At 50.0% G+C, this 26,815-nt stretch overlaps 1 protein-coding gene across 2 annotated transcripts in view; it reads right to left on the bottom strand.

The window, feature by feature from the left end:
• Positions 1-26,815, bottom strand: part of ERCC2 (ERCC excision repair 2, TFIIH core complex helicase subunit) — a 1,411,027-nt gene that overhangs the window by 103,667 nt on the left and 1,280,545 nt on the right. For both annotated transcript variants that reach the window (XM_078660894.1, XM_078660895.1), the window contains one exon: positions 4,241-4,313. In XM_078660894.1, the coding sequence (XP_078517020.1) occupies positions 4,241-4,313 (73 nt within the window). The remainder of the gene's footprint in view (positions 1-4,240; positions 4,314-26,815) is intronic.

The raw sequence follows: 26,815 nt of genomic DNA, 5'->3' as shown, positions 1-26,815 counted from the left end.
ACAGGAAGTACTCCCGAGGTCGGGCTTACATCCCCGCCTACCGGTAAAAAAATGGTGGTGAGCCACGGCCAACTGCCAATTTGGTCAAAGGAGCCACAGGTCAAAAAAGTTTGGGAACCACTTCTCTGTGGGTTAAAGTCCCTCTACTCCCTCCGGTAGGTTTAGGACCCTAATATTGCTTTGCCGCAAGCGCCCCTCCAAGTCGTCTGTTTTGTCTTCCAGGATCTTCCCTCGTGATTGGAGGTCGCTTAGGGTTTCCTGTGGTGACTTCATTTGGGGTTCAATTGTTTGGATTGTTTTCTCTCCTTGCTTCACTTTGTCCGCTAACTTGTGGTGATTGGCCCTTAGAAGATTAAGGTCTGTGGCCAATGCCACGAATCTGTCCTCCATTGTGACCCTGGAGTGTTCAATGGCCGCCAGCACCTTGTCTAGCTTGTCCGACATTGTAGCTGTGTGTTGTTTCCCCTTCTGTGCGGGTATTCTTGACTTCTGGGGAGGACAGCCTTGTGTGGGCTGGTGTTTGCGTGGCTCCAGTATTATGTTGACGTCCCATGTTTGGGGCTGGTGTTGGGGTGTTTGCAGTCTCTTGGCCTGTTTTGTGTGCTGCTGGGCAGCGAGCGACTCTCTGGATGACCACCAATGCTGGTTGGGGGTCCTTGCGCTGTTTTTTACTCCCTTTGGCGGCTCAAGTTCCACTGTCCCTCACTTGGCCACTGTGAATCCCGCTAATAGGCCCGAACGTTGCAGCGCTCTCCTGTAATGTGTGGTCAGCTCCGTACCGGTTGTTCCGGGTGCGGTCTTCCTGTCAGGGTGCACCTTCGCTGGTTCGCAACCGTGTACGTGCCCCCACTGCCGGTTTCGGTCATCCTCTCACCTCTGATTACTGTGGACCTAGGGGGCCTCCCTTTTCTTTGGCGCTCTCCGGTTCCCTCGGGCCAGTCAATTCAACTGCCTTCGAGCCCCAGCTTTCGTAAGCTCGTCCTTGAGTGCTGCAGGTGTAATGTTAAGGTGACCCCCAATAAGTGGCAGAGGCTCGATTGCAGAAAAGAACTTCACAGCGCAACGACTAGAGCGCAACACTACATATCTCCCCCTTCAACAACTGAACACAGTTTGAGAGATAATGTCCCAAAGTCTATTTGCTTCCCAGTGCATTAACCTCTCCCATTTCATAGTCTCTGTACCTTGCCGGTCTTACCACAGTTCTGCCAGCGTGGGTACATCTCACCGGGGTGCAGGATGCATTCTTTGTGTCTTCTCTGGGAGTTCTTGGCCATGGTCTGTCTCCGCCCGCGGGCCTGCCGTTCGGTGTCGCTTCACTGGTGTCTTCTGGCTGTCGCTCTGGGCCGGTCATCAGGACCTGCGTGACGCCTCCCGGGTTCAGTTGTATGCCCAGTTCGCCCTGGTCAACCCATCCTAGGGCCGAGGGCCCTTTCTCTGCTATGTATAACTTGCCGTCTACCTTCCGGCCCTTAAACTCAAATTGCAGGACTCGGTACCCCACCATGGGGATGGGCTCGCCCGTAAATGTGACTGGTCGAATGTCCGGAGTTGCCAGGTGTGGTCCCAGGTGCTGTTTGAAGAGTTCGTCCCACACCTTGCGTTGTACTATGGTGTACGGGGACCCTGAGTCTACCACCACTTTTATTTGCACTCCCCCTATTGATAGCTCGCACTGTGGTTTTTTTGAGCGGGTGCAATTGATGCAGAGTATGTGTTCTTCTATGCATAGCACGTTATCCTCTTCTTCGTCCCTTTCTTCGTCCTTGTCCGAATCCTGTGCGCCATACTTGACCGCGGGCCATTTCTGCTTTCGGCGACCCACTTTCTCATAGTGCCCCATGATTCCACAGAACATACACTTGGCACGAAATGCTGGGCAGCGTTTATCATGGCTTGCGTGGGCTTGGCTCCCACACCTGTAGCATGTGTTCTTGTCTCCACTTGTGGATTTCTTCATGGGCAGTGGTCTGGGAACATATCTAGTCTGCATCTTCGTGTTCCCTGCCTCTCCTTTGCTCCCGTCTGGCAGTTCTGCTTCTGTTACTTTGTTGACCATTGACTTCGCGTGGTTCTCCCTTTTTGCGGCGTCAGCACATCTTTTAGACAGTCTTGCCTTTCTTCACCATGGCTATGACTTCTTTCAAGGACGCATCTCCATTGACTCATAGCTTGTCCTGGATTGGGGTGTTCGTGGTGTGCATGACAATTTGGTCTTTAATAAACTCGTCATGTAAAGCGCCGAACTTGCATGTGACTGCCAGTTTCTTTAGTGCCGCCATGTAATCATCTATAGACTCTCCTGCTTCTTGTTTTCTTTGTTGGAAGTCGTACCTGTCTATGGACGTGCACCACCGGTCTATAGTGGCTGTCAAGGTCTTCTATCGCGTGTTGCAACACGTCGTCGCCATCAGCCGGTCGTGTTTTGGGTACTAGATTTTGGAAGACTCTGACGCCTTCAGGGCCTAGGTTATGGAGTAGTATCCTCTTCTTTTTTTTTGCTGGGAAACTCCCCACCACTTTCATCTTCCAGCGCCTCTAGATAATTCATAAAGTACACCTTCCAATCTTCCCACTTCATTGAGGGTTCCCCTGGCCTGGGTAGGAAGGGGACCGGCATTGCGAGCGAGAAGGCTTGGGCACTCATCTCTGCTCTTCCTCCTTGGAGCTCTTCCGCTCCTCTGGGACCTCCTGGAGCACTAGATGGGTGCTGACGTGGTGGGCCCCTTTGAGGCGCAGGTTCGCCGCCCGCGCTGTGTTGTGCCTGTTTCGCCAGGGCCTCAGGCGGGAAGGTCGGCTGCTGCAAGCATGGGGTGTTTTCACCGCGTGTGGTGGTCCCAGCTGGTGGGCCAGGTTAGGATCACGTAGCCGCGTCCTCTCTCTTCACACCACCCGGGCTGCTGTACTCACAGTTAGCGCAGGTCCCAATGCTCAGGTGTGGCTGTGGGTGGTTTGTGCGTGGTACGACTCCCAGGAGGTAGTATGCTCCCCTCCACGTCCTCTCGTGGTCAGGCTGATCTGCCCTCCTGCCCTCGGCTGTGAGCTTCACTCTCCGGCCACAGGCGGTCTCTGCGTGCTGTGGGTCGGGGTTGTGGCTGCGGGTTATCTCCTCTGCCATTCTCTCTTCCCTGCTTGCCTCCTGCTGCGTCAAAATGTTGCTGCCTCGAGGTCCTATGCTACCATGGGTTGTGTTGCAGGAAGTGGTTGTCATGAGCGGCGCTCGCTTTCTGCCAATCCCATCCTCGTTGCCAATATGTAATGTTAAGGTGACCCCCAATAAGTGGCAGAGGCTCGATTGCAGGAAAGAACTGTATTTAAATTGTGGGGCAATGAGAGTGCGGGGAACTGCGTCCAATACATTCGCGGGCTACGCACTTCTCGGCAAAATTCGGGATTGAATGGGCCGCTGTTTGAAGCGACAAGTAGACGTGTCCACCATCATGGCTCTCTTGGCCACGGCCCTAGAAAAAGTCTAGTTATTCATTAGTAGTGGTCCTTATGGATGACAGGGCTTGTGTGCTTACTTATGAACCGGCTCAATTACTTGCTGTCTCAGCAACGTTGAGAAAAGACAACTGTCTTGCAATTGCTCCATTTCAAAACCTTTCACGCTACGCCCTATTGCCATCCCTTTCAGTACAAGACCCCCACACAAGAAGATACATCTCCTTTGGTGCTAAATGTCGTTCTCTCTGTTTTATTGCAAACACCTCTAAAATTCATGGCACCCAGTTAATGACTGTTTTATATCATCCACTTACAAACCACTAAATTGAAGGTTAGAGGTACTTATGAACCTGACAGGCAGAAACAAGGAAATTGTGAGAGAAGACCGAGTGTGAAACCAAAGTTCTAACAAAGCCAAATTTATTTTCAGAAATCCCTTCTGCAATTAAGAAAGGTATTCTGGGCTATTCCATTGCAGGAAATGGCATCCCAAGTGCATGGAAGAAGGACGAAGACCAAAGAGTTTAATATGGTGAACAACCTGTTCTGATCTAGTGGTTTAATCTTCCTCAGGAAATGCCTGATTACTCCTAAGACATACAGCACTGTGGGCCTTCACTAATGCAGGACTTATCTGTGACATAGAACTACAGCACTGTGAGATGCAGCAACAAATTCACGTCAGTGGTACTTGACACAAGCAGAGTAAGGTTTTTCCAGCAATCGCATCTCTGTATCACAGACCCCAATGTGTGAAATTTCCTTTAGGAATAGAAACACAACTATCACTTACCAAAGTCAATGCCTTCTGACACTTTCCCTCTGGCCACAGACAACAGGATTGCTCCTCGTCCATTTTCACATGCCTAAGACCAGAGAAAAATAAAGAATGGACTTTATTCATAATTGCACTTTTCAGTAATTCATAAAAAATACCCTTCTGTGGCTTTGTAAGACTTAGCACTTTTTTTAAAACTAGAAGTGGTTCTCCCTTAGAAACATCTGACACTATTGAAATAAGTCTGAGAGAAACTCATCGGGTGCTGCTTCAAATTTTCAATGTCAGTAAAGTCGAGAAGAGCAAGGTTGACTTTTTACACAGCAGAAATTTCACCAAGTCTGTATCTAAGCTTTCAGGCATCATTTTCACAATAGAACTCTCTTTTACTCGTAACAAGAGATAGAAATCTAACAACCATCTACTTTAAGAGTATAATACACACAAGAATATATTTACTGAATTAAACAGGAACCAGGAGCAGTCAACTATATAGAGAAAATGGCTCCTGTAAAACAATTAACAGTTAATTAGGAAGACAAATAATGTCACATGAAATTATTGGCGAGCAAGCTGAGAGATATCATGAATAAGAAATAAGACAAGAACAGGAATTATGCATTCTCCCTAACACAGCTATCACTGTGGAATATATGAAACACAACCCTAGGCTTGCAGTTGAGCAGCGCTGAGCTGACAGATGTTCATATATGACCACGGCCTTGGTGACGCCTGTGTTGACATCCTTGTAAGAATAAAGTAGGACGCAGTTCTCGCCAGGGGAAACCAGGACGATTGAGTGATTGCAGATTGACTGTATGAGAACCTAATACTAACCATTCCAGGGGTGACGAAACGACTGGTGGCAGCTGTGGCCAGAAAATGAAGCCTTGAAGAGAACAAGACAAGAGCAGAGAGACATGTAGGGGAGAGGCTTCGACGGCTCTGCTTGTAGCCCAACGTGGTAGAAAACTATCCTGAAAAAACACATGTACTATTGAACCCATTAGTACAAAGCCCAGCATCACGTGTCGCCGTTTGCCGTATAGATAAACTCACCTTCCCCGTTCCCACTCCGGTCTGTTGAAGACAAGTTCTTATTAGAGGTCCAACTGAGAACCGGGGCTCCTTAAACCAAGTCGTGCATAAGCTGAGTGATGGATAGCGGAAATTGCGGAACCTGGAGACAACAGGTTGTTGTGTGTGGACATCCTCCCAAGCTACATGGCCAGATGTTGAAGAAGACCAGAGGGAGAAAGAGGAACTGTTCTGTAATATGTGGAAATGTGCACTCCACACTGGAGGCAGGTATCCAAGATGTGCAGGCGTTGCACAGGAGGACAAAAAAGTCATTTGCACTCACCCTGGGGGGACATGATAAAGCCTGAAAAAAGCAAGTTGTGGACTTCAGGTGCAGTGCATAGCCAAACATCAACTGTGAACACCATCCTACAACCAAGGAATAGTGCCTATGTACAAGAGCAAATAAAATCATACAAAAATGACTTTGGACACTAGGAGAGAAATTATTTTCCTCAGCAGATCAATAAAGTACAACTAGCAGCAAGAAGGATGCACCTAACATGGTGTACACACTATATAGAGTACTGGATGTAAACACACTGTTTTTAGACATGAAAAAAATCTATGTTAAATTGCAAAATCGAGACAGTGATGGCCCACATTGAGAGCATTTGGACCAACATGGCGACAGATCAACATGACAGTGTCGATACACAGAAGAGAAGATGAGATGGTGGTGAGAAATAAGAAACATTTAACAAGCAGCTACAACATGTATCAATCAATCAATCAATTAGAGCATTTGTATAGCGCACTACTCACCCGGAGGGTCTCAAGGCGCTGGGGGGGGGTCCGCTACTGATCGAACAGCCAGGTCTTGAGCTGCTTCCTGAAGGCGAGGTGGTCCTGGGTCAGGCGGAGGTGGGTCGGAAGGGAGTTCCAAGTCTTGGCGGCCAGGTAGGAGAAGGCCCTTCCTCCTGTGGTGGCTCTTCGGATGCGGGGGACGGTGGCGAGGGCGTGGCTGGTCGATCGAAGCTGGCGCGTGGGAGCGTAGAAGTTGAGGCGGCTGTTGAGGTATCCTGGTCCTTGGTTGTGCAGGGCTTTGTGTGCGTGGGTGAGGAGCCGGAAGGTGATTCTCTTGTTGACCGGGAGCCAGTGCAGGTCTCTCAGGTGTCCGGAGATGTGGCTGCGGCGGGGGATGTCCAGGATGAGTCGTGCTGAGGTGTTCTGGATCCGCTGGAGTCTCTTCTGGAGTTTGGCGGTGGTTCCGGCGTAGAGGGAGTTGCCGTAGTCCAGACGGCTGGTGACGAGGGCCTGGGTGACCGTCTTCCTGGTCTCGGTGGGGATCCATCGGAAGATCTTGCGTAGCATTCGCAGGATGTTGAAGCACGACGAGGAGACGGCGTTGACTTGTCTGGTCATGGAGAGGGAGGAGTCCAGGATGAAGCCCAGGTTGCGTGCGTAGTCAGTTGGTTTGGGTGCACTGCCCAGGGCGGGGGCCACCAGGAGTCGTCCCAGGCGGAGGGTGAGGATCCCAGGATGAGGACTTCCGTCTTGTCCGAGTTCAGTTTCAGGCGGCTGTTCGACATCCATTTGGCTACGTCTGTCATCCCTTCGTGCAGGTTGGCTCTGGCGGTGGTGGGGTCGTTGGTGAGGGAGAGGATCAGCTGGGTGTCGTCGGCGTAGGAGATGATGTTCAGGTTGTGCTGGCGTGCGATGGCTGCGAGGGGCCTCATGTAGACGTTGAAGAGAGTTGGGCTGAGCGAGGAGCCTTGAGGAACGCCGCAGATGACTTCGGTGGCCTCCGATCTGAACGGGGGGAGGCGGACTCTCTGTGTCCTTCCGGAGAGGAAGGAGGTGATCCACTCCAGTGCCTTCTCCTGGATTCCGACGTTGCTGAGGCGCTGTACTAGGGTGCGGTGGCAGACAGTGTCGAAGGCCGCGGAGAGGTCCAGGAGGATGAGGGCCGCTGTTTCTCCGTTGTCGAGCAGGGCTCGGATGTCATCTGTAGCTGCGATCAGGGCGGTCTCGGTGCTGTGGTTGGCCCGGAAGCCAGACTGCGAGAGGTCGAGGGAGCCGTTCGTCTCGAGGAAGGCGGCCAGTTGCTTGTTGACGGTCTTCTCGATGACTTTGGCCGGAAACGGGAGCAGCGAGATGGGGCGGTAGTTCTTGAGGTCGGTAGGGTCTGCTGATGGTTTCTTGAGTAGAGCGCTGAGTTCGGCGTGCTTCCAGCTCTCCGGGAAGGTGGCGATGTCGAAGGAGGTGTTGATGATGTCCCGCAGGTGGGGTGCGATGACAGCGTCGGCCTTGTTGAAGACGTGGTGAGGGCAGGGGTCTGTCAGAGATCCGGAGTGGATGGAGTTCATCGTGCGGATGGTGTCTTCGGTGCTGATTGGGGTCCAGGCGCGGAGGGTGGTGGTGGGGGGCGGTGGTTCGGTCGTGGCGTGCGTTGGTTGAGTGCTGAAGCTGTTGTGTATGTCCGCGATCTTGTTGTGGAAGTAGGAGGCGAGGGAGTTGCAGAGGTCTTGCGAAGGGGTGATGTCGTTGTTTCCGGCGTTGGGGTTGGAGAGCTCTTTCATGATGTTGAAGAGTTCCTTGCTGTTGTGTGCGTTGTTGTCCAGTCGTTCCTTGAATGCGGTTTTCTTGGTGGCGCGGATCAGCTGGTGGTGTTTTCGGGTGGCGAGCTTGAGGGCAGTCATGTTGTCCGGTGTTGGGTCTCTGCGCCAGGTTTTCTCGAGTGCTCTGCAGTTCTTCTTGGAGCTCTTGAGTTCGTCGTTAAACCATGGGGCTTTCTTGCTGCCGGGTCTGCTCGGCGGGGTCTTCAGCGGGGCGAGGTCGTCTGCGCAGTCGCTGATCCATTTCGTGAGGTTGGTGGCTGCTTGGCTGGGGTTCGTTGTGCTGGTGGGAGGGTTCTTGCTCAGGGAAGTAGTGAGCTGGTCTGCAGTGATCTTGTTCCAGCTTCTGCGGGGAGCCTGTTGCTGGTGATGGTGGAGCGTGGTCCTTCTGTAGCTGAAGTGGACGCAGCTGTGGTCCGTCCATTGGAGTCCCGTGGCGTGGCTGAAGGCGATGTCCTTGCTGGAAGAGAAGATCGGGTCGAGTGTGTGTCCGGCGTAGTGGGTGGGGGTGGTCACCAGTTGCTTGTGTACTGTTCTACAACGTGGAAGCTTTGACATTAATGGGCACATTACAGCACTAGTACTGCATTTAGAAGTCCTTATTTAAAGTGTTATTTTTGTACAACCTGTAGTCTGAACTTGCATATGTGGAATTGCTTTCAAATATAATGTGCAGGACTGGGACACTACCAATGGTTCGGCGTGTCAGGATCATCCTTGTTTTACGTTGTAACTATTTGAAGATTACTTTGGGGAGGACAAAGAATGGAGAAAAAACAGAGATATGACACTAACCAGCCAATGTAAAAACACATTTTCATTGATGTTCGTTCTGAAACCTGGACATGCATTCTCTGCATTTATCACGTGTGCAGTGGGAAGAATGCCGAGCATCCACTTGTTCATACTCTTCAAGGAGATGCCTACTTCAACATCTGTCATTCTCTTCTGTAAACCCATCAGATGAATTGGTGTGATAATACCAATCTCAAAAGGTGTGAGCTTCCCATAATAGTTTTGAATCTTGTTCTCTATAGACTACGCACATACTAAATGATTGTTGTGTTTATCATTTGGATAAGCATAGAGCTATTAGGTATGCATGGCGTGGAGGTCTTCAGAACTAACGGGACTGCAATTAGCTCCACGGCCGCCGAGAGGGGCAGGGCAAAGAAGCTACATTCCCCAGCGTCCCCTGCCTCACGGGAACGCCGCCTGACAGCAGAGACTTCCGCCCGGAGGCGCTTTAAACCCAGCACTTCCTCCGGTGGAGCGGGGGAGAACTCACCGGCTTTGGGGTCACAGCCTTCCTGCACACCGCCTCACAAGAGGTCTACACCTTGCGTAGCTTGCCCCCGCCGCCGCAGCACATCCACGGCCACCGAGAGGGGCAGGGAAAAGAAACTACATTCCCCAGCGTCCCCTGCCTCACGGGGACGCCGCCTGACAGCAGAGACATCCGCCCGGAGGCTCTTTAAACCCAGCACATCCTCCGGTGGAGCGGGGGAGAACTCACCGGCTTCGGGGTCACAGCCTTCCTGCACACCGCCTCGCAAGAGGTCTACACCCTGCGTAGCTTGCCCCCGCCGCCGCAGCACATCCACGGCCGCCGAGAGGGGCGGGGAAAAGAAACTACATTCCCCAGCGTCCCCTGTCTCACGGGGACGCTGCCTGACAGCAGAGACTTTCGCCCAGAGGCGCTTTAAACCCAGCACTTCCTCCGGCGGAGCGGGGGAGAACTCACCGGCTTTGGGGTCACAGCCTTCCTGCACACCGCCTCGCAAGAGGTATACACCATGCTTAGTTTGCCGCCGCAGCACAACCACGGGCGCCGAGAGGGGCAGGGCAAGGAAACTACATTCCCCAGTGTCCCCTGCCTCACGGGGACGCCGCCTGACAGCAGAGACTTCCGCCCGGAGGCGCTTTGAACCCAGCACTTCCTCCGGTGGAGCGGGGGAGAACTCACCGACTTCGGGGTCACAGCCTTCCTGCACACCGCCTCGCAAGAGGTCTACACCCTGCGTAGCTTGCCCCCGCCGCCGCAGCACATCCACGGCCGCTGAGAGGGGCAGGGCAAATAAACTACATTCCCCAGCGTCCCCTACCTCACGGGGACGCCGCTTGACAGCAGAGACTTCCGCCCGGAGGCGCTTTAAACCCAGCACTTCCTCCGGTGGCGCGGGGGAGAACTCACCGGCTTTGGGGTCACAGCCTTCCTGCACACCGCCTCGCAAGAGGTCTGCACCCTGCGTAGCTTGCCCCTGCCGCCGCAGCACATCCACGGCCGCCGAGAGGGGCAGGGCAAAGAAACTACATTCCCCCGCGTCCCCTGCCTCACGGGGACGCCGCCTGACAGCAGAGACTTCCGCCCGGAGGCGCTTTAAACCCAGCACTTCCTCCGGTGGAGCGGGGGAGTACTCACCGGCCTTGGGGTCACAGACTTCCTGCAAACCACCTCGCAAGAGGTCTACACTCTGCATAGCTTGCCCCTGCCGCCGCAGCACATCCACGGCCGCCGAGAGGGGCAGGGCAAAGAAACTACATTCCCCAGCGTACCCTGCCTCATGAAACGCCGCCTGACAGCAGAGACTTCCGCCCGGAGGGGCTTTAAACCCAGCACTTCCTCCGGCGTCGTGGGACGCGTGCGGGCTGAGCCCGGGCAGAGGGCAGGCCGTCTGTGGCCGTCCGGGGACGGGACGGGCCATCCCTCTTACATCATTCCTGCCAAAACATGGGTAAGCGCAAATTGCATAACTCTCAGGATCTGGGTGGCGGCGACGCTAAGGTGGCTAGAAAGTCTGCCTCAATCATTTCATATTTAACATCTGCCGTGGGGGCTTTACCTTCCCAAATTGAATCGGCTGAAAGAGAATTGTGTATCCCCACTAACACTGCTCAGAGGGAAGGAATAACCCCAATGCATCCAGCACAACAAGCAAACATCCCGCTGGAGCCCGTTGTCATTATTAATCAAAAGTCCTTGCCACAGCAAGCTCAAGAGGGGAGACCTGTGACGACTGTTCACCCAGAAGCTATCACTCCCCCTGCACCTCCTATGTCCAACAATGGTGCTTCTAGCATCCCGGGCTCTGATGCGAAGGTGGTACCTAAAACCTCACGGGGCACACTCTCCAATTCCCCTGGTACAAACAGTGTGACCCAATCCACCAACTTAACAGATCCTATAGTACGGGATCTGATTGAAGAAATATTCACAACACGGTTGGAACAGGTCCTATCGAACATTGATAAGGACATTATCGATACCATTAACTTTTGTGTCGCTGACTTAGTATCTAAATGTGAACTAATACATTCTTTTTTGGCACGACATGAGGCTCCTGCAACGCAAAGTCAGTCAGACTTTAACTCTCCCGTTACCCTCATGCCACCTGAGTCACAAGTAAGTTCCACGAAAACCCCAGGGCCCCTTTTAAATCATGTACAGCAGAAGAATCGTTTATATTTCCAGGTCGTGCCACCTCCGACTGTGTGTATTGCTCCAGGGGGACCTACTCACCATACGAATCCGCTAGCCAGCAGAGGCCCCAATGCAGTGACAGGGTTGAGGGTCATATGGACATCGAGACTGTGATACCGAAAGGTGGAAAGACCCTTCAGCAACCTCACATTAACTTACCCCCAGAAGCTAGCCCACTTGTAATTGTTTTAGTTGGTGTCCCATCTTTAGATACAGGAGAGGTAGAGTCTTACGGGTCCCTCTTGAATGCTACAAGGAGATGGTGTGACCAAAACTGTTCGGGGCACGATAACATCTCTAAGAATGTAATTATGGTGAGGCGGGTTGGCTGGATTGGAAAAACTGTTAAAAGGGCTAAAGGAGACTGTGTTATCGTTAATTTTGACAGCCCCCTTTTAGCCCCAAGAATGTTATGGAATGGATCTGCCATGAAGAGCGGGGAGGGAAATGTGAGAGCAGTGCCTTTGGGCTTTTTTTTACCCTGACCTAGGTACCCATCGGCCAGCCATCAACTTGCGCTCTCTCGCTACTACTGATCCATTACGGTGGCAATCGAGTGTATTTGACACTAGGCCTCTGTTGGAAAACAAGACTGATCTAGGTATGTTATGTAAATCCATGTGCACTGATCCAATGGGTATCAGGGTAGGTAGCCCTCTGGCTTTAGCAAACAGGTTTTCTCCACTACGTGACCTAAACAGTAACGACTGACTAGGGGGCGGTAACGATAGCACCTTACAATGCCTTACTGACCTTACTCCTGGACCACCCACAGATCCCTTGTATAGAGTAATAAGTTGGAATATCGCTGGGCTGAGGGCCAAAAGGGAGGATCAAAATTGGCTTAAGCTTATTAAAGGTTATGATGTGATAGCACTCCAGGAGACATGGGAGACACAAAATTACTTTTGGTTGGATGGTTACAAATCATTCTTTCAGCCAGCACACCCTTCAGTATCAGGATGAGCTAGGGGAGGTATGGTGATCTTGATTTCCGTGAACCTAAAAGGGGTAGTTAGGCTTCTAGAGTCTGATTCCCCAAACTGTTTATTGGTAGAAATCAGTGACCAACCCAGAAGGAAGCTGTTATTGATAAACCTGTATAACTCAAGAGAGGGCATTAATTTTAATGAACACCTCCTTTTTTTAAAACAATTTATTGGAAAATATAAAAAAGAACAAAACACTTTAATCGATATTCTGTTGATGGGAGATTTTAACACACATTTGTGTAATTTTAATTGTCAAACTAATGACAAATACAGTATGTCCGCTGCAGTAGTTCCACACTTCGAACATAACCAGAGGGGGGTAGCCTTAGAGGATTTCCTGGCATGCGAGGATCTTTACGAACCCTCCTTTTTCGAAGAGAATGAAAGAGTAGCAACCTTTAAGGCTAGGGACAGTAATTCAATAATTGATTATATCTTCCTGACACCCACACTACTGGACCATGTAATCTTTTAGAACGCCATAGAGTCCCTTTTTAGTGACCACAATCCGGCCTGCCTGAATCTGAATGCAGGCTTTGCTAGAGCAGACAATCTAAATCCCACAGGGGGAACTTTAAGCTTAGCCACTAGAGATCAAGGCAGACGATTGAAAATGGTCTAAAGTAGTACCTGAGCTATTCCTGGGTGGTCTCCGCGATAAAATGGGAGTAGATATCCAGAAATGTCTGGTGGATACTAATCATCCAGAGGTGAGGATTTTAGCTTTTGAGGCGATCTGTAAACAAGTGGCAACAGATCTAATAGTTCCATCTAAACGCAGAAGAGAAATAACGAATAGGTGGTTTGAGACCAAATGATCAAAAGCGCATCGTAATTTAAAGTTAGCTCTAAAAGCCCACCCTAGGGACAAAGCTCTCATTGCCACCCTCAGAATGGAATATAAAAATACATTACAGATCCGTAAAAACAATATTAAAAACGAAACCTGGGATAGCTTAACCTCTGAAGCTGTCCTGAAAGATAGCGCTAAATTTTGGGCGATGGTGAATAGCCCTTTGTTAACTGGGGAAAAAAATGGGCCGCTTGAAACGAATATCACGGAGACTGAGTGGCTGAGACACTTTGAGACTATTTATGCAAGTAATGAACACTTTAATCCGTTCACACCACCAGCAAACTGTTTACTCGCCTCCACGGATTTATTCCAGGTAGCGGATGTGGAAAAGGCAATATTAGACACTGCTGCTAATAAAGCACCGGGTCCTGATGGGGTTCCACCCGATTTATTTAAGGCGGACCCCAAACTATGGGCCAAAGTCTTGACAAATGTTTTTAAATCCACAGTAAACTATGGTTTCCCCGCATCCTGGTCCCGTTCTACCATAATCCCACTTTTTAAATACGGTCAACGAGGGGACCCGAGATGTTATAGACCCATCTCACTTATTGACTCCTCTGTAAAAATCTTAGGGAAAGTTTTACTCTCCAAATTAAATGATAGGGTCACGGAAAAGGGGTTATTAGCGGAAACACAGTATGGATTCAGAGCAGGGAGAAGTACTGTGGATCAGTGCCTTAACCTGTACCTTTTAGTCAATAAGTACACAGCAGCTAGGAAGGGTTCTATGCATCTTGCTTTTATGGATTTGTCCACAGCTTTTGATCTAGTCAATAGGTCAAGGCTGTGGACAATCCTATTGGACATGGGGATCGACTCCGGCTTGGTGCTCTACATGGCGGATTTACATCGGGATCTTTATGCCAATGTAAGAATGACGCAAGAGGGTTCTTGCACTAGACTTTTCAAATCTGGGAGAGGGGTGAGTCAAGGGTGTATTCTTGCCCCTCTCCTTTTTACATTGTACATTAATGCCCTTGAAACAACACTGTCACCGGCCACTTTAGACGTCCCGTGTATAGGTAGCACCGCTATTCCGGTGCTCCTATACGCGGATGACGCGGTCCTGCTAGCCCGTACCCCCAATGGCTTGCAGCACTTATTGAATTCTTTTGGAGACTTTATGTCACCCTTGGATCTGGTCGTTAACTCTTCCAAATCCCAGGTTATGACTATGGGGCCCACGGTTAAGAAGCATAGAACTTACTTTTGTAAAGGGACTGAGCAACAAAGAGTAGTGGCATTCACATATCTGGGGGTCTTATTCGATAAAAACTGTTCCTGGGCCCTTCAAAAAATTGTTAAAAGGAATGCTTTGACTCGTGCTGGCTCTGCCCTGCTTAACCTGACCCAGTGTCTAGGAGGAAAACCTTATGAGGCAATTTTAAAAATATATAAAGCGAAATGCATAGCAATAACTACCTACGGTGCTGTTATTTGGGGTTATACCCCAATGACAGAGATACAAAGGCTGAAAATAAGGTATTTCGGTGTCTTCTCTCGGTCCCTCAATCTACTGCTACTTTTGCAGTACACCTGGAACTAGGCATGGGATTCGTTGAAGACCTGATAAATCTGGCCCCCCTTATCCAATGGATAAAAATATGGCTTAACTCAGACTTAATTTTAAATCCGCAAATCTTGAGGGATTGTCTGTCCCTTGAAAATGCTAAAAACATCAAATGGCTCTCATATGTTAAGTCTGAATTCACTAAGTTAGGAAGACCTGAAATGTATGAAAGGCCTGTCTCCATTGTGAAAGGAGATATAAACTGGGTCAAAACACACTTCATGTCCTTAAGAACTCAGGAGCGGGAGGCGGAGGAATTGTTGAAACCTACAGTAAGAGCTTTTTCCATGATTGTTACTCCAGATTCTTTGGAATTTTATTTAAAGGTAGTTAATAGACCCTTTCATAGATGGCTATTAACAAGGTTTAGGTTCAACCAAATTCCTTTTTTGTTGGGAACAAACCTGGCTGGAGCCCTGCTGATAAGGCTTTACCCTGCGATTGCGATAATTGCTCTACCCAGGACACCACTCATTTCATGTTTTTTTGTAAACACTATTCAGTCATAAGGAAAAAATATATTATCCCATTACTTAAGGGTACGGGGCTACGCCAAGTTAAACCTGCTCTAATGTTTCTGCAATTGTTGCAAAATGTCTGGGTCATTTTTAATATTGGGAGCTACTTGGTGGCAGCTGTAAGACTGAAAAAGTTAAGACCCATAAATCACGTTGAATTATGATGTCCCATCTTTTACTAGGGATTATTGTATTCTGGATATGTATCATTGCACCTTTTCCTGCTAACTAAATCATGCGTGGCATCTGGCTTTTAAATTTTATGAACATTACCCATTTTATATAATATTCACTCATCGATTGTATGTATTTTTAACGTATTTTTATACTGTGTCCTTTTATGATTTTAATCTAATCGAATAAAGTGTATTGAATTGAATTGACTGACATCTAATCTGCTATATCATCTGTGCCCTTATTTCTAATCTGATACTACCCAAGGCTACATAAATGTTACTATAGCTCCTGTTATCCCTACCATCCCTCTTTTCTCTACAACTACCTGCTCACCGTCTGTTACAGTCTGGAGATGCAACATGGCAGGAAATTCCCAGTGTCCTCTGACACTCAAAGGTTTACAATTTAAGGCAAGCAGACATGACAATGGAGTCTAGGGAATGAACGTGGAGCATGCCTTCTACTTTCTACACAGAAACTATGCAGGTCATTCCTGGGTATTAGCGCAGCTTCCCCTGGAGAGTGTTCTTTCAAGTGTGTCATTTCTATTCTTGAATATTTGCTGCAAAAAATGTAAACCTACATAAACCCCCAGTAAATAACTTTAATATCTGTATGTGATGCAAAATCAAAAAAACAGTTTAGAAAATAAACTCGCCTGTCAAAGCGATAAAGATGTAATTCCTATCCCCTTTCCATTGTAAAACAGTGAAATCTGAAAAGAATTCCTTTCTTCGAGGACAGAAAAGTAGATTACCTATTATCTCAGCCACTGAATTCTATTTTATACAAAACAGATAGACCAATACATGTGTCAAAGCAAATCTGCAATTCAACAAATCGAGGAGAAAGAGGGCGAGTGAGCATGTGTGTGTGTGTGCGTGTGAGAGAGTGTGTGTGTGAGAGAGTGTGAGAGTGAGTGTGCGAGAGAGAGAGTGTGTGTGTGTGTGAGAGTGTGTGTGTGAGAGAGAGTGAGTGTGAGAGAGTGTGTGTGAGAGAGTGTGTGTGAGAGAGTGTGTGTGTGAGAGAGTGTGTGTGAGAGAGAGTGTGTGAGAGAGAGTGTGTGAGAGAGTGTGTGTGTGAGAGAGAGTGTGTGAGAGAGAGTGTGTGAGAGAGTGTGTGTGTGAGAGAGTGTGTGTGAGAGTGTGTGTGTGTGAGAGTGTGTGTGTGTGAGTGTCTGTGTGTGTGTGAGAGTGTGTGTGTGTGTGTGTGTGAGAGTGTGTGAGAGAGAGTGTGTGAGAGTGTGTGAGAGAGAGTGTGTGAGAGAGAGTGTGTGAGAGAGTGTGTGAGAGAGTGTGAGAGAGAGTGTGTGAGAGAGAGTGTGTGAGAGAGAGAGTGTGAGAGAGAGTGTGTGAGAGAGAGTGTGTGAGAGAGAGTGTGTGAGAGAGTGTGTGAGAGAGTGTGTGAGAGAGTGTGTGTGAGAGAGTGTGTGAGAGTGTGTGTGTGAGTGTGTGTGTGAGTGTGTGAGTGTCTGTGTGTGAGTGTGTGTGTGTGTGCGTGTGAGTGTGTGTGAGAGAGAGTGTGAGAGTGAGTTTGCGAGAGAGAGAGTGTGTGTGTGTGTGAGAGAGAGTGTGTGTGAGAGAGTGTGTGAGAGAGAGTGTGTGAGAGAGAGTGTGTGAGAGAGAGTGTGTGAGAGAGAGTGTGAGAGAGAGTGTGTGAGAGAGAGTGTGTGAGAGAGAGTGTGTGAGAGAGAGTGTGTGAGAGAGAGTGTGTGAGAGTGTGTGAGAGAGTGTGTGTGAGAGAGTGTGTGTGAGAGAGTGTGTGTGAGAGAGTGTGTGTGAGAGAGTGTGTGTGAGAGTGTGTGTGTGTGAGAGTGTGTGTGTGTGAGAGTATGTGTGTGTGCGTGTCTGTGTGTGAGTGTGTGTGTGTGTGTGTGTGTGTGTGTGTGTGTGTGAATAGAAGCTTTCAAACGTATGTCTTACAGATACCACACAGATGATTACAGTGGTAACATAACACACTGTGTTATTTGACTAGCATATAACTGTGTGTCCTTCAAGCTACAAATACATTAACCCACTGAAGCATCTTGCATGGATTTGCAAATCAGACGCGATGCTCTTCAGAAAACACTTAAACACTCCGGGTTATTATGAATTTGAGCTGTGAGCACGGTTTACCAACAGCCATCAGTAGCAAGTATTTAACCACTTAAGCTATCTTGACATTATAGCATGATAATTGCCAGATACAAAATCACCTCGGAGGCTGCTGCATTAACCCTGATGTACTACCCTTCAATAGTGGTCTTGTGTGTTTAGAACGATTATAAAGAAACCCAGCACAACTTTACTACAGCCTTTCTCCTTGATATTAAGTTCTCCGGGAGAAGAGATGTATTTTAATACTAAATACGTAACAGCAGTTGGTAAGGGTGCTGAAACAGTAAGAGCACATGTAACAGGGGCAGTCCTCATGGGAGATTACAAAAGACCAAAAGGAGGAACTATTAAAAATATTCCCCAAACAAAAGTAGGCATTTATGAAGGGCAGTAACAGGAACCAATTAAAAAGATGGGAGGAAGATGGCGGCGTGAGCAGACGGAGGTCTTCCGCGCTCCCGCCGACAGCCTACATAGCACCGAGTCCCGGCTTCCCTGGGGTGCTTCGCCTGTGGGGTCCTGAGTGTCCGGCTCCGGGAGGTGCCCGTTGTGCCTCCGGTGCCGTCAGAACGGCTGAAACGCCTCCCTGAGCCGCGGAATCGGAGGCGTCCATGCCGCAGCCGTGCCTGGGTCTGCGGCTCGGTGGGAAGTGTGGCAGGAGCACGTGTGCGAGCTCCGGAGTCAGCTTGGTCCAGGAGGGGTGGAGTGACCCCCGGATGCGGGAGCCTGACGGCGGCTAGCTGAGGAGGTCGGGCCGCCGGGCATCACCTACTGCGGCCTGTGGAGGACGGCCGGGAGTGGCACCCGGCCGCCATTTTGAGCCCGAAGCAGACCGCACCAGGAGGCGCAGCAGCGAGGTGCCAGTGGGGGCTCAGCCCTCCGGTACCGGAAGGCGCCCTGCGCCCCGAGGGAGGCCTGAAGCTGAGCGGAGCGGCATCGTGTCAGGTGAGCGGCAGGGGGGCCCCGGTGTGAACGGAGGATGGAGTGTGGGAGGATCAGCTGCAGAACCTTGGAGGGGGCACCCGCGCCTTTGCATGCCAGCACCGGCGACCGGCAAGGGGAACTGAGGGGTGTCGGCCACTTTGAAAAGGCTTGTGGGGCGCAGGCCGATGCAGGCAACCCAGTGAGTGGCCCGACCCCAGGGCCTGCAGGAGCAGGTCGGCCCCCGGGCTCTGAGACACTTGGCTACTCACAGGTCCAGTGGTGAAGGAGCTTGGTCGTCGTGGGCCTCGAGGGGCTCAGGTGAGCACTTGCCTGTGGAGCGAGTGGACTGCCTGGCCATTAGGTCCTGGATACGGAGTTCGACGGGGAGGCCTGTTGGGAGGAGAGCGGCGTTCCGCCATAAACGGGGCCTTAGTCCTTGGATTGTAGAGGCCGGGCGAGAGATTTGGGGTGCGGCTGGACTGATTGGGCGGCCTTGTCGTTGCTCGGGCGAGAGTCATGGCGGGAGCTGTGTTGCTGGTGGCGACGACTCGACCCGAACCTGGCAGGCCGGCAGAGAGGAGCGCAGGGCGCCCTGCCCTGCCGCGGATGGAGGCTGGTGACTTCGACTTCACTCTATGAGGAAGGGGAGATTGCAGTAGCCGAAGGGTTTGCGGCCTGGTGGTGAGCGACGGCTCGGCCCTACCTGAGGAGACAACACGGTGAGCGGTGGATCGGTGCCTGCGGACGGCTCCGGAGTCAGCTTGGTCCGGGAGCGGTGGAGTGACCCCCGGATGCGGGACCCCGACGGCGGCTGGCTGAGGAGGTCGGGCCGCCGGGAATCACCTACTGCGGCCTGTGGAGGACGGCTGGGAGTGGCACCCGCCCGCCATTTTGAGGCCGGAGCGGACCGCACCAGGAGGCGCAGCAGCGAGGTGCCAGTGGGGCTCAGCCCTCCGGTACCGGAAGGTGCCCTGCGAGACGCCCTGTGCCCCGAGGGAGGCCTGAAGCTGAGCGGAGCGGCATCGTGTCAGGTGAGCGGCAGGGGTGCCCCGGTGTGAACGGAGGATGGAGTGTGGGAGGATCAGCTGCAGAACCTTGGAGGGGGCCCCCCGCGCCTTTGCATGCCAGCACCGGCGACCGGCAAGGGGAACTGAGGGGTGTCGGCCCCTTTGAAAAGGCTTGTGGCGCGCCGGCCGATGCAGGCAACCCAGTGAGTGGCCCGACCCCAGGGCCTGCAGGAGCAGGTCAGCCCCCGGGCGCTGAGACACTTGGCTACTCCCAGGTCGAGTGGTGAAGGAGCTTGGTCGTCGTGGGCCTCGAGGGGCTCAGGGGAGCACCTGCCTGTGGAGCGAGTGGACTGCCTGGCCATTGGATCCTGGATACAGAGTTCGACGGGGAGGCCTGCTGGGAGGAGAGCGGTGTTCCGCCATAAACGGGGCCTTAGTCCTTGGATTGTAGATGCCGGGCGAGAGATTTGGGGTGCGGCTGGACTGATTAAGCGGCCTTGTCGTTGCTCGGGCGAGAGTCACGGCGGGAGCTGTGTTGCTGGTGGCGACGACCCGACCCGCACCTGGCAGGCCGGCAGAGAGGAGCGCAGGGTGCCGTGCCCTGCCGCAGATAGAGGCTGGTGACTTCGGCTTCACTCTATGAGGAAGGGGAGATTGCAGTAGCCGAAGGGTTTGCGGTCTGGTGGTGAGCGACGGCTCGGCCCTACCTGAGGAGACAACACGGTGAGCGGTGGATCGGTGCCTGTGGACGGCACTGGAGCTAGCGGTGGGCGATGTCCAATACTAGAGGTCGCAAGGATAAATCAGTGAAAGAGCTCTTTGCTAAGGTACAAGCGGCCCAGTAACGTGACGCTATGGCGTCTGCTCCGACACAGGCGCCATCAGAGGCGGAGGCCAGCTCGGAGCCTATCACTAAGGCATTCTTAGAGTCCCTCTTCACGTCGCTACGGGAAGAGATTCATACCCTCAAAGCGGAATTTGCCAGTGAAATCAGAGACGTGCGAAGAGATGTGGATGGGCTCGGTGAACGGGTGGCTGATCTGGAGACCAAGAGCGGCAATAAAGACACTGAGCTCGCAGCCCTGCAACAAGCAATCGTATGACTCCATGACCAGCAAGTAGGCCTTCAACTGCACATGGAGGACTTGGAGAACCGTGTGAGGAGGCATAATGTCCGCATCAGAAATGTGGCGATGATTGATGCAACCAAGGACCTGTTTCTTTTCACAAGGGAATTATTCAATCACATCCTGGGGCGCCCTCTGGACTCGGAGCTCCGCCTCGACAGAGCTCATCGCGTGGGGCCCCCGAGGGCTTCGCCGGCTACTCAACCAGACATCCTGGTCTGCGTTCAAGATTACCGCACAAAAGAGGAAATACTGCAGAAGGCTCGGCAGATACATCCACTCTCATTTCAGGGCCATTCGCCATTGCTGTTCCAGGATCTCTCGGCCCTTACTTTGCACTAACGTAGACTCTTTAAACCTGTCACGGCCCACCTGCAGCGGCGAAATGTACCTTACAGTTGGGGTCACCCATTCCGCCTGGTCTTTAAATTGAACAATAAGCTTTACCAGCTTCGATTGGTCTCTGAGCGATGCCGCTTGCTGAGCATCGACCCGCCTGCCGAAGATAGTGAGGGACAGGGACCAGTGGTGGATAAGGACGACTACAAGCCACGATGGCGTCAGCAGGGCAGGCGACGGCGGGTGAAGAAATCCCCAGCAACAGTGATAGCGGAAGGTCAGAGAGCTGCTGTGGAAGCGGTTGCATCAGACGGCGGTTCGACCCACACCGGTTGACATTATAGGATGTTTGCCGGGTGATGGCTTTCTGTATTTGCTGTGTGGCCGTTGGCGGGAGGGAGACCACTTAAAGGTTCATTGGAATACCCCGTTGCAACATTTTCCCTATCATCTGACAATGATGGATTCATTGGATGTGTGTTTTTTGGGTGCTAATGGTGGTTGGCCTGGGGGGGGGGGTTCATGGTCCACCGAGTGTCAAGGTTTATGTTAAGTCTCCACCCTCGGGCCCTTTGGGTGTGGGACATCCTACGAGATGAGGTGCCATGTGCTTCTAGACGGCTTCCTTTGCTGGTTACGTGTCCCCCAGGTTAGATGCCGGTCACAGAACTCAAAATACTCACACTTAATGTACGGTGGCTACACACCCCAGTGAAGCGCAGGGCGGTTTTGCTATGCTTAGAGCAATCCCAGGCCGATATTTGCCTCCTTCAGGAGACACATCTTTTACAAAGGGACTGTAATCGCCTTCGATCCCGTAAATTTCCCCTTCAATTTTTTTCCTCGAATCCTACCAAGACGGCGGGCGTTGCGATATTGGTGGCCCAGACGTTTAGTAGCTAGGTCCTACACAAATCGGCAGAGATTAGGGGGAGGTTATTGTCTTACAGGTTTTCAATGGGAGTCAACACGTTCACGATGGGCACGGTGTATGGCCCCAACGAGAGTCAGGAGAGGTTCTTTCATAGGGCCCTCACGGAGGTTACGACTACAACTGACCGCTACATTGTGCTAGGGGGCGACTTGAACTTAGTGTTTGATAATGTCCTGGATAGGTCGTGCCAGCGCGCCTCTCAAACGGGCACTCTTTCTACGGAGGGCTTGGCCCGCCTAGCTGAACTTGGCCTCAAGGATCTTTGGCGTAGCTTCCATCCGGGTGAAAGGGACTATTCCTACTACTCTAATGCACACAAGACATATGCACGACTGGATTATCTGCTTGCATCCACACCTACACAGGTGCTCGTTACCAGGGTGGACATGGGGGTAGCCTCACTCTCTGATCATGCACCAGTGACAATGTTCCTCTCTTTTCCTGCCCTACAGCGAGCACGTGGGGTTTGGCGACTAAGGGAGATGCTGCGCACCGGAAGGAGGTGGTTTCCAAGATACAGCGCGTTATCGCAGATTACCTCTCACATAATAACAACACAGACACTACGCTTGCCACGCAGTGGGCTGCGCTGAAGGCGGTTCTCCGGGGGGAGTTCATTGCAATTTCGGCAGCAGAGAATATAGAGCGTCAGGGCAAGAGGAACAAACTCACACAGAAGACCAGAGAGCTCGAACACATGCACCGGTGGACAGGGGTCCCTAGAATATGGCCGCAGTTGAAGGCGGTGCGGCAGCAGCTAGCGGCACTGGACCAAGATCGGGCGGAATTTGCGGCTCTGAGGCTGCGCCATGCATACTACACTGGGGGAGACAGGTGTGGGCTCCTACTTGCACATAAACTGCGGGAGGTGACGCAGCAGCGGGCGGTTCAGAAGATCCTTCAGGGAGACGGCACGCGGGTCATGGGGGATTATGAAACTGCTAGCTCCTTCAGTAACTTCTATGCGGATCTCTATTCCGCAGACCCTCCTGCTGACCAGGATGAGGCAGAGTTCCTGGCCTCTGTCCCCCTTCCGGCCCTCTCACAGGACCAGGCAGAAAAACTGGAGGGCGATATACGGCCGGAGGAGGTTATTTCTGCAATCTCCCGCCTCAAAATAGCGAAATCTTCGGGTCCAGATTGCTTCCCGGCGAGTTTTTATAAAACATTCTGTGCCCAGGTTGCCCCTCTGCTCACGTGCCTCTTTACCTCCTTTTCGGAGCCGGGAACGATCCCTAGGGATCTTTTGGAGGCCTCTATTGCCGTTATACCTAAACTGGCAAAGGACTGCACCCTGTGCGGGGCATACCGACCTATTTCTCTACTCAATGTAGATCTCAAACTTTATACGGGGATTTTGGCAACACGACTGGCTCCGCATATGGGATACCTGGTAGACCTGGACCAGGCCGGGTTTATACTGGAACGCCAGACTTCCGATAATACTAAACGGGCCTTCCACCTTATTGAAAGGTGGAAGGCCAGTTGGGGAATACATGATGCTGGCCATCGATGCCGAGAAGGCATTTGATAGGGTCCATTGGCCCTATCTGGAGAAGGTCCTGGGGAGGGCGGGTCTGGGTCCGAAGTTTAGCGCTCGGGTGATGAACTGCTACAAATTTCCGACGGCTACAGTGCGGGTTAATGGGTACACATCTCCCCGATTTGCTATTGAGAGAGGTACGAGGCAGGGGTGCCCACTGTCGCCCCTGCTCTTTGCCCTCTACATGGAACCACTGGCGCAACTCATGAGATTGGACCCGCGGGTAACGGGGATTAAGTTTGGGGGCTATGTCCACACTATCAGCTTATATGCTGATGACGTTCTGATCTCGCTTTCTTGTCCGAGGGACTCTCTGCATGCGTGTCTAGAGGACCTGGAGGTCTTTGCCCGAGTATCTGGGTTCAAAGTCAATATGCACAAATCGGTGGCACTTGATCTGTCCGTCGAGAAGTCCACTCGGACTCTCCTGCAGGCCATGTTTCCCATTCAGTGGGTGTCGGAAGCGGTGCCATACCTCGGGATACAGCTTGCTCCTTCTCTGACAGAGACCGTCACCATCAATAATACCCACCTACGACAGAAAATAAGGCGGGAGTTGGGGCAGTGGAGACACTACCCATTATCGTGGTTGGGTAAGGTTGCAGCAGTCAAGATGACTGTTCTCCCCCAGATTTTGTAACTTTTTCGCACAATACCCCTTCGTCCACCTCCTGGCTGGATAAAGCAGATGCAGTCTGAGCTGGCACAGTTCATTTGGAATGGGAGGAAACCACGCCTGAAGGGTGGGATTGGGATTCCGGACTTGACGGTGTACTTTCAGGCTGCGCAATTACGCTTCTTGGTGGAGTGGAGCAGGTGGAATCTGGGAAGCACTGGTTATTTCAAGATCAAGAAAATTACAATGTCCCTAAAGTCAAAAGATCAAAAAGAAACCTGTGGCAATACTCACCTAGGATTTGGTGCTCACTGTACTTCGTTTGAATATTAGACACAACCACCTAGTGTAAGGGAAGTAACTATATAAATCACAACAATTTAGGAATCCATACATCCAAAACTGGAAACCAGCATGCAGCTTTAACAATTTCTCGAATACATTTTATGTGACAAGTTAAAACAATACAAGATAAACTTCAAAATTTAAGCATGAATTTATTACACTTAATAAGATTAAAAGAACTGTATGTTTTCATACAATTGTTGAATACATCATGTTTATATTACATAATACACAAAAACATTACACAATACTTTAAAAAAAAGTTCATGAGAACACAGGTCGACGCGGCGTTTCGGTTAAAAAACCTTCTTCAGGACAGTTTCTACAAAGAAACACACAGTTACTAGATTGTAGCAAAATTTATACACAGGGTCTTTAAACAATTTTCAATGTATCTAGTTGTCACAAAAAAAGCTAAAAAGGTACTATTTAATCACCTGGCATATACCATCTGCAGCTGTGGACATCCTGTGTAGAGCCTTGCCAGTGTATGCCAGTACATCAAATTCGAGTGAAATAAATATCGACATTGAAATTTCTATGAACAGTGCCCTATGGTGGTGGTTGTGCTAATAGTCCTGTGAGACTTGAACAATTATTAAAAATATTTAATAAATAGCGTACCACAAAGTGTTGGTACTAGTTACAGTTGGCACTAGAAGTAGCCCAAGCAGTGTAGGCTTCTTACCTCATATAGTGTATATAAAATTTTCTCACTCAGATATTCATTCTGAGGTGCGATTCATGCAAGAAAGTTGTTAGGAGTGTCCTATTTTTGATTCACACTCTAGACAGAAAATATCCCAGTTGGTCAATAAATTTGAAAATAATTTTGTCTGAAAGATCAAGGAAGGAGGTATTATGGGTAAGATTGTAAAAAAACCTTTTTCTCTCCTACGTCTATACTGAAACATGGTAGGTTAATAATGTACCTTGCTATTCAATCTGTTGGTTGCACACTGTGTCGGAGGGGCCACCAATAGGTTCATCAATACTGAAGAAATTAAAAAATATATGGAATAGGCTGTAATATCTCTATTCTAGGATATTAGTTGTCTTCTTAACAATGTCCTACTTGACCAGACGACTCACCAGGGATAGACTTGATAGGATCGCTGCAGCCGCGTGTTGGATATGCTTCGTCGGCTAGGTCTAGTTCATACCATATCTGAAGGAAAAAGCGATAATTCCAAATTTTATTTTATTTCATTTTGTTGTGTTTGTGCTTATCTCTTTATATAGATTTACTATATCTCTCATCTTGTTTCTTGTGTTGTTGTCTAACTTTCAGCCGATACGCTGGATACCCCAAATTTGTTGGGCATAATTAATATAAAAATAATTGTGCATCTAGTGTAAGTTCAATAAACTGCATTAATTACAAAAACGAAGGGAAGATTACTAGTCATGATAAGGACGTCTTGCTATATTATTTGCATTTTAAGCCTACTGTGTAAGGCGATTCAAGACACTCTGTTGTGCCACTTATACGACTGACTATAACGGTTTCGCTCGTGTTTAGTAATCCTAAGCACGTTGGTTTCTTTTGAACAAACTGTATCAATAATAGGAATATCTTTAAAGCTTGGTTAGCTATTTTTTGTTCATTTTAGTTGTTCCTATTAGTCCCATTACCTCGAAATCGACTATGGCAATACCACTTTGCGCTCGATAATCGCCACAGGACTATATGCCTTTATTTAATCAGAAAAACTTTACCTAGTATTCAGAAGTTATTTGGACATATTTAAACGTGTTTAAACGTATTCTAGACATATATAGACATGTTTAATGCATCTTGGTATCGACATCCGTTCTAATGTCACAAGTACTATAGCTACGCTTTCAACAGTATTTTATTTACCTTTTACATTTTTTATTGGATAACTATATATCCTAAGCTGTCTACACTAGTTACCCTATATTAAAGTAAAATCAAGATTCAATAACATGCTCTGGCTTATGTGCTCACCTAGATTAAAAATTATGGCCTCCCTGCTCCTCCGGTCACAGCGTCTAGGGGTTCTGTTTTGTTCAATGAAGGACGCTGTCGACTATCAAATTAGTCCTTAAATACAAGCGGCCGTGTAATTGGTCGTTGTGTGGGGCCGTGTGATTGGCTGTTGTGCGGTCACGTGATCGCGGTTTTGGATTTCTGAATAACAATTTTTTCGATACAAACCATCTATCCTACCGCGATATTGTCGTAGTCGTCATGTTACAATATATAGATTTAGCAATTTAGCAGTACATAAAATCAATCTTTTCTCTACTTGCTACTATTTGTTATTGACAGTGTTTTCTTCATTGTCAGTGAGGAAAACTTTATTGGGTGTTCATGATAGACACACTTATAGGGATGCTTGAATCTTAGAGTTCTTGCAATAAGCCGAAATTATGGTCTGAATCGAAAAAAGC

This window comes from Lissotriton helveticus, chromosome 9, assembly GCF_964261635.1.
Source record: "Lissotriton helveticus chromosome 9, aLisHel1.1, whole genome shotgun sequence".
NCBI classification, from domain to species: domain Eukaryota; kingdom Metazoa; phylum Chordata; class Amphibia; order Caudata; family Salamandridae; genus Lissotriton; species Lissotriton helveticus.
This window is presented reverse-complemented; position numbering and strand designations above follow the sequence as displayed.